Source organism: Trachemys scripta, chromosome 3 (assembly GCF_013100865.1).
Source record: "Trachemys scripta elegans isolate TJP31775 chromosome 3, CAS_Tse_1.0, whole genome shotgun sequence".
NCBI classification, from domain to species: Eukaryota; Metazoa; Chordata; order Testudines; family Emydidae; genus Trachemys; species Trachemys scripta.
In genome coordinates this window covers 157236540-157248551 of record NC_048300.1, presented here as the reverse complement: position 1 = coordinate 157248551, position 12012 = coordinate 157236540, and the positions used below count along the sequence as shown (strand labels likewise).

General features: G+C 44.1%; 1 protein-coding gene across 2 annotated transcripts in view; it reads left to right on the top strand.

The window, feature by feature from the left end:
• Window positions 1-9407, top strand: part of BEND6 (BEN domain containing 6) — a 43341-nt gene extending 33934 nt beyond the window's left edge. For both annotated transcript variants that reach the window (XM_034766292.1, XM_034766293.1), the window contains exon 9: window positions 8331-9407. In XM_034766292.1, coding sequence (XP_034622183.1) covers window positions 8331-8604 — 274 coding nt within the window. In that variant the 3' untranslated portion in view covers window positions 8605-9407. The remainder of the gene's footprint in view (window positions 1-8330) is intronic.
• Window positions 9408-12012: the final 2605 nt, after the last annotated feature.

The following is a 12012-nucleotide window of genomic DNA, read 5'->3' as shown; positions in this document are numbered from 1 at the left end:
TGTGTGTTGGGGGGTGTGGGGGTGCAGGGCAGAAGGCTGGGTGTGTGTTGGGGTGTGAGGGGTGCAGGGCAGAAGGCTGAGTGGGTGAGGGGGTTCAGGGCAGTGGGATGGGGCTGTGGGGGTGCAGGACAGAAGGCTGGGTGTGTGTTGGGGTGGGGTGGGGGTTCAGGGCAGAGGGCTGGGGTATGTGTGGGGTGCAGGGCAGAAGGCTGTGTGTGTGTGGAGTGGGTCAGGGCAGAGGGCTGGGGTGCTCGGCTCGTGGGGGTGCTCCTGAGTGGCTCAGGGCAGGGGGCTGGAAGGGATATGCCCTGTTCCACCCCCTTCCCCCAGGCTCCGTCCCTACCTCTCTCTGCCTCCTCTACGGAGCTGTTTGCATGCTGCCGCTCTTCCCCCTCTCCCTCGCTAGGGCCATCAGCTGATTGGCCAGGGAGGGAGAGGAGGCGGGGCAGGAAAATACCACGCTGGGGGAAGAAGCGTGGGAGGGGGGAAGCTTGGCTGCTGTAGAACCAAGCTTCTGCCTCCTGCCCCCTCAGGGGAGAGCGGTGGGCGAGGGGGCTGAGTGGGGGTGGGGGCCGGGACCGCGGCAGGGGAGCTGTGTGCCACTCAGAACCGGCTTGCGTGCCGTGTTTGGCACGTGTGCCGTAGGTTGCCAACCCCTGTTCTAGACAGATCACACAGGGCAAATAAGTTAAGGGAAGAAAAGACAGAAGATTTAACATCCTCAAAATCAGTAACAGACTAATTTGATGAATATATCTATTATAGATTCTACATTATTTAGTCTTCCTGTTATAAAGCCATTTTGTCCGCTTCATATGAATTAAATGTGTAAGAAACTTGAACTTCCACAAGGTTCAGCCCCCAACACCAGTGGATCTCAAGTTCTGCACAGATCTCAGGACATCCAAAAGACACGGTCAGAAGTTCTGTGCTTCAACTAGATTTTCTAGTGCTATGATAGTGAAACTCCTGCTACCTGGATAAGATGATACTGACAGGATTTGCATTAATTTACCTGTTAAAGACCTGTGTCTTTGAGGCAGGGATTATGTCATGGAGAAACACCATCCTTCTCGGTGCAGTTTCTCCTACTCTTAGCCCACTCCACAGACTTCTTTCATAAAGCAATTTGAGATCTACTGATAAAAATGCCATATAAGAGCTATTAATTATGATTACCATTATTCTCAGTTTATATATATAGGTATGGTCTAAAAATACTAAAGCTGTCCCTGTTTTTAATGAAGTCACCAATTTCTATTACAATGTTTTCAGATGTCATTCAAAAAAATTAGAGTTTAATAGAAAATGAGACCTATATGACACATTGTAAGTCAATAAAAGTGGAGATTTTTGGAGAAAACCTCTTTAATGAGGGACAAAACTATTGACCTTACGTTAGGACTTTTGGAAAGAAATATCCTCCCAAAGGTCCACATTCTCCTACATCATTGTCAACCACTAAACGGTCAATTCACTTAAAGGCCCAATGGAACAGACAAATCTGTGTTGCATACAGTACTTCTGTCAGACTCCTCCTGTTTTTCAGCATCAATACTACATAGGTGTGACTCACACCACCTTTTAAATTCATGTGAAATATTGATTAGGCATTAATCAGAGCAGTTATATTGTGCCAAAGATCTTGTTATTGCAGCGACAAGATGAATTGTGTTAAAGATTCATACCCCAGTGTTTCAAGCCACTAGGCCTCCTTGATGCCTCAAGCAGTCTTCCAAGTACTATCATAAAGTGAGTGGCCATGTTTATTTGCATATGCATTTTGCATTAAATTTTAAAAAATAACATGTTATTTGGAATGCTAGAATATTTTATTTTTAACTGTGATGCATTTTGGTATAGGGGGGTTGTTTTAGCACTGCGACTGTCCCTGTTACAGTTGGGCTAAAAGTGACGGAGTAGGATTGCCACTAAGTACCTGAGTAATAAAATTTGTAGGTCCAAATTCTCCTCTCACTTTCCACAGGCATGGGAAACTTGCTCCTCAGCATTCTCCTCCAGCCTCGTGGAAGCTCTTCTTGTTGTGGGAGCTCCATGAGGAACTGGATCCGTGGCTAGGGAGCCAGGGAGAGGGCTGGGAGGACAGCGGCTCACCAGGGCATCACTACACTCCAAAACCATAGGGCATACCAAACCAAGCGCAAACTCAGTTTCCAGCCTCCTTCTGAGAATAACCTATAGGGGTCTCTACTTCACTTTAGAGGTTTTTCATTTTCACATCTAGTAGATTATTGCAGAATTCAGTCTTCTGTTAACTGCTTTCTTCTCCCTAACTTAATTACAATGTAATTAACATTACAATGCCTTAACAATGCAAATACAGTAATATCTGCATAAATCTAGATACTGTATAACAAAAACTATATGCAGTTACGAACTATCACAGTCTACAAAACATCTCCTATAAACTTTTCAGAAAGTGACAGAAACACTGTTATATGTTTTCGCAGACTGAAAGTTCTCCAGGAGCCAAATTCATGTTTCAATATTAGACGCAACCCCTTACCAAATAGAGCTAGTCATATAATATTAATGAAAGGTATTTGACAAATTTACTGGTTTTTGTCACATAATTTATTCTCCAGGTGTATTTTGCTCTATTCAAATAGCTCTAAAGTTTATCAGAAATGCTTTGCTGAATATATTATTCAATTGTTGTTCATTGTTTGTATTGCAGTTGTGCCAAGAGGTCCTATTTATGGACTGGAGGGGCCATCTGTACTAGATAATGTATAAAGCTAAGACTATAACCAAACAATGGGCCCTGCTCCAAAGAGTTTACAATCTAACAGATACCTTGGAAACTAATTGAATATCATATCCACCAGCTTCAGTCCCAAATACTGGCAAACATGAGATACCCAGCACATGTTAATAGCTTGTATCACTAAACAAAATCAGGGTTTCACAGATATACAACTTAAACAGAGGCACCATGCCAGGAAAATTCTGGCCTTGGATAGGGGATTCTTGGGAATCACAGTGGGGCTGCAGGTGGACAGGCAGTAAATACATCTGAAACATAAGAAAATTTATTTTTATTCACTTAAGTGTTACACTGGAGGGGGCAGATTTCGATCTGAGAGAGGGGTTTCAATTGTTTCTTCTGTAGCTGCCACTTCAGAATTCAGCTTTCCGTCTCTGAGTCTTAAGTCAATCTTTCAGACCATCATCCGTTGTAGCCAGTTTGCATATTACATTGATCCAAGTGGCAAACAATCGAGGATTTGGACTTTTTACTTTTTATTGATCTGAATATTTTACAAGACATTCTGTGTGGTAGTAAAACAGAGATTACATACAATGTAGTATAAACAAAACTACACAATCCGTAGTCACCAAAAACTCACAGATACAAAATTCTGACTGGTCCCAGAGAAAAAATAAAAGCATTAACAGTAAAGGACATGTAGTCTATTGTCAACTCCTATCTATGACTAAACACTGACGGTGAGATTTTGTGCTGCGCCTCTAAGAGGGGCAGCACAGAATTCACAGTCCGGGACATGCCTGATCCTGGGCTGCTCCAGTAGAGTGGTCCCCAGCATATTTAGACCACCTTGGAAGCTTGTCTATGTTACAGCAGCATCCCCACACTGCTGTGTGAACCACAGTGCTGTTCAGAATCTTATCAGAGCAATGCTGTACATTACGGCCTCACCGCTAACACATCTCTACATTCACCAGTCCTACCCCTGGCATGCCCTTTACACCAGGGCTTACAAATGAGCCCTTGGAAAGCAGCCTTACAGCTGTCTTTGACAATGCCTGCACCAGGGGAACTCCCCCAACCAAATACAGGACATTTAGAATATGCAACACAGCAATGTAAGCCTAGGGTAAGTGGGGCTCAAGACAGCTGACCTACGTCAGGGAACCCTGGTCTTGAGCATCTACCTTGCATTTTAACCCCAGGTTAAGAATTTTCTGATCCATGCTCAAACCTAGGGTTCTGGCATCCACACTGCAGTGCACAGACCTGAGACAAAGTTAACATATCCCAAAGTGCCTAGTGCCCCCTGACCAATGTCGACACTCTAGCCCTAAAAACATGGTGCACTGCAGGAAAATTCTACTGTCCACCCACTTCCCCAACTGTGACAGTGTTACTGATGGGTCTCAGGTGTCCATAAGGAGCACACGAGTACCCTAAAACTGCATAATTAGCTCCACTGGTGGCAGTCTCAGTAGAATGACTGTAGTTTGAGAAGGCTTTACACTGAACTACCATCTAATCTGAGAATTGGGCTCTCCACCTCTAGGCTGAGTCACATTGGCAGAAAAATGCCCCTGTGGACCTGTTCTGAGGATAATCAGGACATCAGTCTCCAGGGCTGTCAAACTATTAAAATGAAACTTTGTAGTTCTTCATTTTTAAAATGGGACGTTCAATGAAAGAGTTTTTGTTTGACTGTGTAGCAGGGTGAGCACCAGCTGCAGCCGGAAGGGATTGGAAAAGCCCTGCAGAGGGCTGGGGCTGGGAGCAAAACCCCAGGTGATTGGGGGAAGTGGCTGCAGATGGGGCCACGCCCCAAACAGACTAACCAGGCCTTATAAGAAGGCCAGGGCAGCCAGAAGCTCATCAGTCTCTCCTCTAGCTGTGGAGGGAGACAAGCCTGGCTGTTGGAAGGTTGAGTGGTACTTGAGAGTGAGGCAGGGCTGGGGAAAAGCCAGAGGAGCAGGGGTGCTCCAGGCTGGTGGCTCCCCAGGCTGTAGGGCCTGGTTTCAGGCCCATAGAGGTACTGGGTGATAGAAGAAGGCAGCAGGTCAAACCCCCCCTTGCCAATGATGAGCGGCATACACTGCAGTCTGCCCCAGGGAATGGGGGCTAGTTGGTGACTGGCAGTAGCCTTACATGGAGGCAAGGTGGGAATAGGGGGTGGGGGTTCCCCTGGTTGGGGAGACCCTGAGACTGAGGGGTTACTGCCAGAGGGGCAGCACCCCAGAGAAAGGGGCACTGGGGTCCTGGGAGGGACATGGGGGGCCAGCAGTAAGGTGGATCACCAGCCTGCAGAGGGTGCTCTGGAAGCTGGATAAGCTAATTCCTGAAAGAGACCAGCAGGTAGCACCGCAGGGTTGAGTCCACTCGCTTACAGGCTGGTTTATTTGTTTTTGAAAATCTAGATTTCAGATGAAAACACACACCTTGGAGGACTTCCAGGACCTGAATCAAGCACACAGGAAAGCAATAGGGCTCAGACCCTAGATCCCAGTTTAACACTGGCTTGGACCTTCCAGTCCTGTAGGGTCCTGGGAGCTCTAGGTTAACACAATTAGTGTGTGGGTGCAAGGAGGATTAGGCTTGAGTCCAAGCTCAAGCCCAGGTTTACACTACTGTGTAGACATACCCCTAGGGACCCTTTATGCTGCACTGATCCTTGTATCTGGTGTAAAGGGGCTGGAGAGGAGATAAGGATCTCACCCTACAGTGTTCTAGTCAGGTAGAAGATAGATTACCTCAGAATTCTAACTGTAACCTGGTGTCAGGCTGTAAGATCCTGTAGGGAAGTGTAGAGCTGAACCGCTACTCATCTTTATCCAGAACAAGTGGATTTCATTAGCTTCATTAAGGAATGGAAAAGGCCAGAGCCCCTCTGAGGCAAAAGAGGGGATACAGAGAGGAGCAGGACTTCTGGCAGAGACAGACCATACTCCTCATTCAGGAGGGTTTGGGACTAAGGCTTGTGAACCTGATCCTGCAATTCTGTGACTGGTCATAGGGGTTTACTAACAAAGTTCTCAGGACCTAGACTGGTAACTACAGTCTTGTCTTAAGGTTTTGTTACTTTAATTATGAATAAAGATTAAACCCAGGAAGGGAGGCTTAAGTTTAGCAGTATCAGCTGCATGGGTAATGTATTTGCTGCCCCTACAGTTTTGGTGTCATCCATAAATATGATCACAGTTGAATTTATGCTAAAAGAAACATCTGACAAAGAAAGAAATGATGCAGACATATAGGATAAAAAGATGTACTCTATATTTTGTAGTTTAATTGGTCCAGTAATAATCCAAATCCTATTACAGTATTTGAATACACTATACATTGTAAGAAGCTTGAAAACTAACAGACACTACACTAATCTATTATGATACCTGCTACTCCCCAAGCCTCTTGGAAGTGCTCCACTCCCCACCAGTGGTCTATGGGTTATTACTTGAGAACCACTGAGACAATAGCAAGTGAAAGAATTTCCATATTTGTTTTTCACTCCTTGGATAACAATAAGGCAACACACAACCCAAAAAATATAAATACACCTGCATGGATAGAATACAATTTACTGTATTGTAAGTTTTTGCTATTTCTCCCAAGAATGAGAGGGCCCCTTAAAACAATCACTATGCTTGTCTACAGGGGGAGTTATTCCTGACTAACTCCATTTGTGGATGGAGAATAATAATAGTGCCAGAATAAGAGTGCCTTATTGCAAATAAACTTAATCCACTTCCAAAGTGGATTCACAGTGGATTAAGTTAATTTGGGATAAAACACTCTTATTGTGGAATATTAGCATCTACACATGGAGATAATCAGGAATAATTAATCTGTTTTAAATTTACACACTATTTTATTCTGGATTAATCTTCACGTGTAGATTATCCCTTTGTTATCTGTATTACAAACCATGTGTCAATTCACTATAATCGGTCTTGTTTCATGAAAGCAGCAATAGCCTCAAACAATGTTATAAGACTATCTGAAAATCGGAAAGTATATTTTTCAAAAATTCACACAGGTTGTGAAAAAGAATATAAACACTATATACATTATAAGAAAAGGAGACATACTTGGTCTCCATTGTGAATGCTCATAGAGTTTAAGGCCAGAAGGGACCACCAAATCATCTAGTCTGATCTTCTGAATATCACAGGTCACCAACACCACCCAGACCAGTACACTAAACCCAAGAACTGAAAATAGACCAAAGTATTACAGCTCACAGAATACTAATCTATTACATGCCACAGGCAGAGAATAGGAGGGACCAAAGTGAATCAATGCCCAAGGTCCCTGCAATGGCAGCGAATTAATTTTTTTATATCCATCTCTTTTTTTTTCTTTTTTTTCTTTTTTTCTGGCCTGATGATCCACAAACTTTGCTGCTTTCTTGCTTCCTCTGCTGCAGTAAAGATACAAGTATTCCTGAAACTATGAGAGATGGAGCTAGATATAATACTATCATAACTTTCCCAATTGCTTTTTAATAATTAAAAGGGAAGGTCTTTTGGCAGTATTTTAAAATAATACTTACCATCCCTTTTTAAAAAAATGCATTTATATCCAATCCAATGCCCATTGAAACCAATGGGAAAATTTCCACTAATCCAATGGATGCTGATCAGAATGTATAAGAGCTAAGTACTGTTATTTTTATTTTATTAACAAGAGTATTATCTAATCAAGTATCACAGTATCTTCATAATGTAGATTCTTTTTCCTTTAAAAAGTACTTAGTAATAATATCCTAGATGGATTGGGCTATACACAAAATTAAAGACAATCATGTCATTTTTTTTTATTCCTTGACCACTCATTCCTAAAGTTTTCTGGCCCTAAAAAGTCTGTATCAACCACTGATTTAAAAGTACTTCCAACATCTGTGTGGTCAAATACAAATCTATATTGATTCAATTACAACAACAAAGGAAGAAGCCATAAATAAAATAACAGTATTAGTTGAGGTGTCCTCTAAGCACTAAAGTTTGGATATTTGGGCAGTAGGCACAAGATGAACCTCTGAATTCTTTTATATATATATATATATATATATGCCATTGCCCTGCCCAAATTTCCACTAATGCAAAGGGAAAAAATATCTCCGGGATAATTATTTCCAAAATGGTCAACTGATAATGTAAAACCATACTCCCAAATTAGAAAAGAGATTTTAAAGATCTCAGTAGATCTATAGCCCCTTCAGGACACCTCCCCAAAATAGAGTGCAGGGAAGGGAGCCCAAGAAAAATCGAGCAGATAATGTAATGCTGCAGTAACAACTCATGCACAGGCCAATAACCAATTTATTCTGGTGGCACTGCAGGGAGCAAATTAAAAAAAAAAAATTCAAAATCCAGGCCACAATTCAGATCTACAAGTGCTTCACTACTGGGTCCCAAGCAGAGAGAAAATAACTTCATCTGAAAACCATCAGGCTGAGGAGAGACAAGGAAAAAGAGAGTGCCAAAGGAGGAAATGAGCTAAAGTTAAATAAATAAACAGACTCTGTCGCTCAGAAATTAAGAGCAGTAGGAGTCTCAAAGCTATTTTCAGTAACCCCTAGTTTAGATATTAATTGTCTCAACAGTGGTTCGCCAGCTCCTCCGCCCAGTACTCAGGACACAACCGCATCGGCTCCTGTTTCCAGCGCACAAGATCAGCAGGATGACGACTCACCGGCTCCTCCCACAGCAGTTGAGCATGGCGACAGCACTCTGGCTCCTCCTCCTCCCAGCACACAAGCTCATCAAGGTGGTGTCACACCAACTTCTTCCAGCATGGAGTCTCAAAGCAGAAACTCATTGGCTCCTATTCCCAACCAGGGCTGCAGACAGGATTTCAGGAGCTCCGACAAGAAGTAAAAGTGGACCCTTCATAGCGGTTCAGCCAGACACTGGAGGATGGGGACAGTGGAAAATGGGCAGGAAGAAGTGACACTTAATAGTGTGTTCTGAACCTAGCAACAGTTGGCAAAGATACTGGAAGAGGAATAGAGGTCTGGGACTAATTTTTTGATTTGTAATGAAAATCCCACAGTGTAGAAGAAAAATTCAAACTGCGTCAATATCTTCAGATTTATGATATTATAAAATACATGCATGCCCTACTGTAGTTCAGAATGGATTATAACTTGTTCCAAAATAATACAAATGTTCTTTATAACCAGATAATAGACACACTGTTTAAGATAATGCCAAAAATAAAACCACGAGGAGCTTCACAGCCCAGACCAAACACCCATCTATACATTTGAGAGAGAGATCTTTAGTCTTCTAGACAGAAGAAGGTTCTTTACTATAATCCAAGGGATCCAGAGAGGTTTGAAACAAGGACAGAGAGTGTTATGATGCAGATAGTGTTAGCCTTCAGAGGGATGGAAAAACAGGGACTCAAGGACCCAGATCTACAGAGACTAGGCACCTAAACCCCAAAGGGGTTCCCTTTCTTGATCCAGGCCAAGGATACTGTTGGGTCAGCAGGGAGTGCTTCTCACAGGAGCTTCTGTTTTTGCCCTAATAAATAAATAAAGGGAGTGGGGGAGAAGAGGGAGCTAAGGCTCACTTTTATCTCTAAGGAGTTGGGAAGAGGCTCAGGTTTCTTTTGGCCTAGATCAGAGGTCGGCAACCTTTCAGAAGTGGTGTGCCGAGTCTTCATTTATTCACTCTAATTTAAGGTTTCACGTGCCAGTAATACATTTTAATGTTTTTAGAAGGTCTCTTTCTATAAGTCTATAATATATAACTAAACTATTGTTGTATGTAAAGTAAATAAGGCTTTTAAAATGTTTAAGAAGCTTCATTTAAAATTAAATTAAAATGCAGAACCCCCCCCCAGACCGGTGGCCAGGACCCGGGCAGCGGGAGTGCCACTGAAAATCATCTTGTGTGCCGCCTTCGGCACGCGTGCCATAGGTTGCCTACCCCTGGCCTAGATGCATGGAGGACCTGGAGCATCTTTTCTCCTCTGGAGATAGTAGGGGTGTGGTTGCCAGTGTGTAAGCATTTTGCCAGGGCAGTTCTCCATATTAGTCCCCAGAGGGTCCTATATGTGATCTGGTGAATTTTAGATTATTTCTTAGAAGGGTGAGAGAGAAAAGGCAAATTACAGTAACCCGAAGACAGATAACATCGCCTGGCAGCACTCAGAGTCCTGTCTAATTTGAAAAAGTGTCCCTTAAACAAAGTTGTGTGTCTTTCTCCACTCCATTTCCCACAGCTTCCCACTCTGTTTTACTTCATGGGAGGAGGTGCAGGGGATAGACACCTGATTCTGCTGGCTGAGGTCATGATCGCCTCTTCAGGCCTCCTTTCTGCTAGTGCCCTGGCTCTACGAAGTTTAGTTGATTCACAAGTCCCAAATATCCCTTTTTTCACTGAACATGAAGAGTCCCTTCCCTTTTTCTCCAGGGACTAGAAAGCAGGTTATGAAGGGGGAGAGGGGCTCCTGCTTCTCTTGATCTGGAGGGCAGTTCTCTTGAGGAAGGGACTGTGGAGGACAAAGATAGCAGCTGCTGCTGCCCACGGTGTCTGACATATCTCCTCTTGCTGGTTTGGAGAGACAGTAGGACAGGGTCTGACAGGAAGTATGTTCCTGCTGTGGGTGCTGTAGCTCCTTGGTAAACATGGTCCCTGCCTTTTAGAATTGACCACCCCCTTTAGCCTGGTCCACTGAATTATGAGTATTCCACTGTGGCTGATCAAAGAGAAGCAGCTGGCAGGCCAGTTTGACTTTGAATCATAGAATCATAGAATATCAGGGTTGGAAGGGACCTCAGGAGGTCATCTAGTCCAACCCCCTGCTCAAAGCAGGACCAATTCCCAACTAAATCATCCCAGCCAGGGCTTTGTCAAGCCGGGCCTTAAAAACCTCCAAGGAAGGAGACTCCACCACCTCCCTAGGTAACGCATTCCAGTGCTTCACCACCCTCCTAGTGAAATAGTGTTTCCTAATATCCAACCTAGACCTCCCCCACTGCAACTTGAGACCATTGCTCCTTGTTCTGTCATCTGCCACCACTGAGAACAGCCGAGCTCCATCCTCTTTGGAACCCCCCTTCAGGTAGTTGAAGGCTGCTATCAAATCCCCCTCATTCTTCTCTTCTGGAGACTAAACAATCCCAGTTCCCTCAGCCTCTCCTCATAAATCATGTGCTCCAGACCCCTAATCATTTTTGTTGCCCTCCGCTGGATTCTTTCCAATTTTTCCACATCCTTCTTGTAGTGTGGGGCCCAAAACTGGACACAGTACTCCAGATGAGGCCTCACCAATGTCGAATAAAGGGGAACGATCACGTTCCTCGATCTACTGGCAATGCCCCTACTTATACAGCCCAAAATGCCGTTAGCCTTTTTGGCAACAAGAGCACACTGTTGACTCATATCCAGCTTCTCGTCCACTGTGACCCCTAGGTCCTTTTCTGCAGAACTGCTACCTAGCCATTTGGTTCCTAGTCTGTAGCAGTGCATGGGATTCTTCCGTCCTAAGTGCAGGACTCTGCACTTGTCCTTGTTGAACCTCATCAGGTTTTTTTTGGCCCAATTCTCTAATTTGTCTAGGTCTCTCTGTATCTGATCCCTACCCTCTAGTGTATCTACCATGCCTCCTAGTTTAGTGTCATCTGCAAACTTGCTGAGAGTGCAATCCACACCATCTTCCAGATCATTAATAAAGATATTAAACAAAACCGGCCCCAGGACCGACCCTTGGGGCACTCCACTTGAAACCGGCTGCCAACTAGACATGGAGCCATTGATCACTACCCGTTGAGCCCGACGATCTAGCCAGCTTTCTATCCACCTTACAGTCCATTCATCCAGCCCATACTTCTTTAACTTGGTGGCAAGAATACTGTGGGAGACCGTATCAAAAGCTTTGCTAAAGTCAAGGAACAACACATCCACTGCTTTCCCCTCATCCACAGAGCCAGTTATCTCATCATAGAAGGCAATTAGATTAGTCAGGCACGACTTCCCCTTGGTGAATCCATGCTGATTGTTCCTGATCACTTTCCTCTCCTCTAAGTGTTTCATAATTGATTCCTTGAGGACCTGCTCCATGATTTTTCCAGGGACTGAGGTGAGGCTGACAGGCCTGTAGTTCCCTGGATCCTCCTCCTTCCCTTTTTTAAAGATGGGCACTACATTAGCGTTTTTCCAGTCATCCGGGACCTCCCCCGATCGCCATGAGTTTTCAAAAATAATGGCCAATGGCTCTGCAATCTCATCCGCCAACTCCTTTAGCACCCTCGGATGCGGTGCATCCGTCCCCAT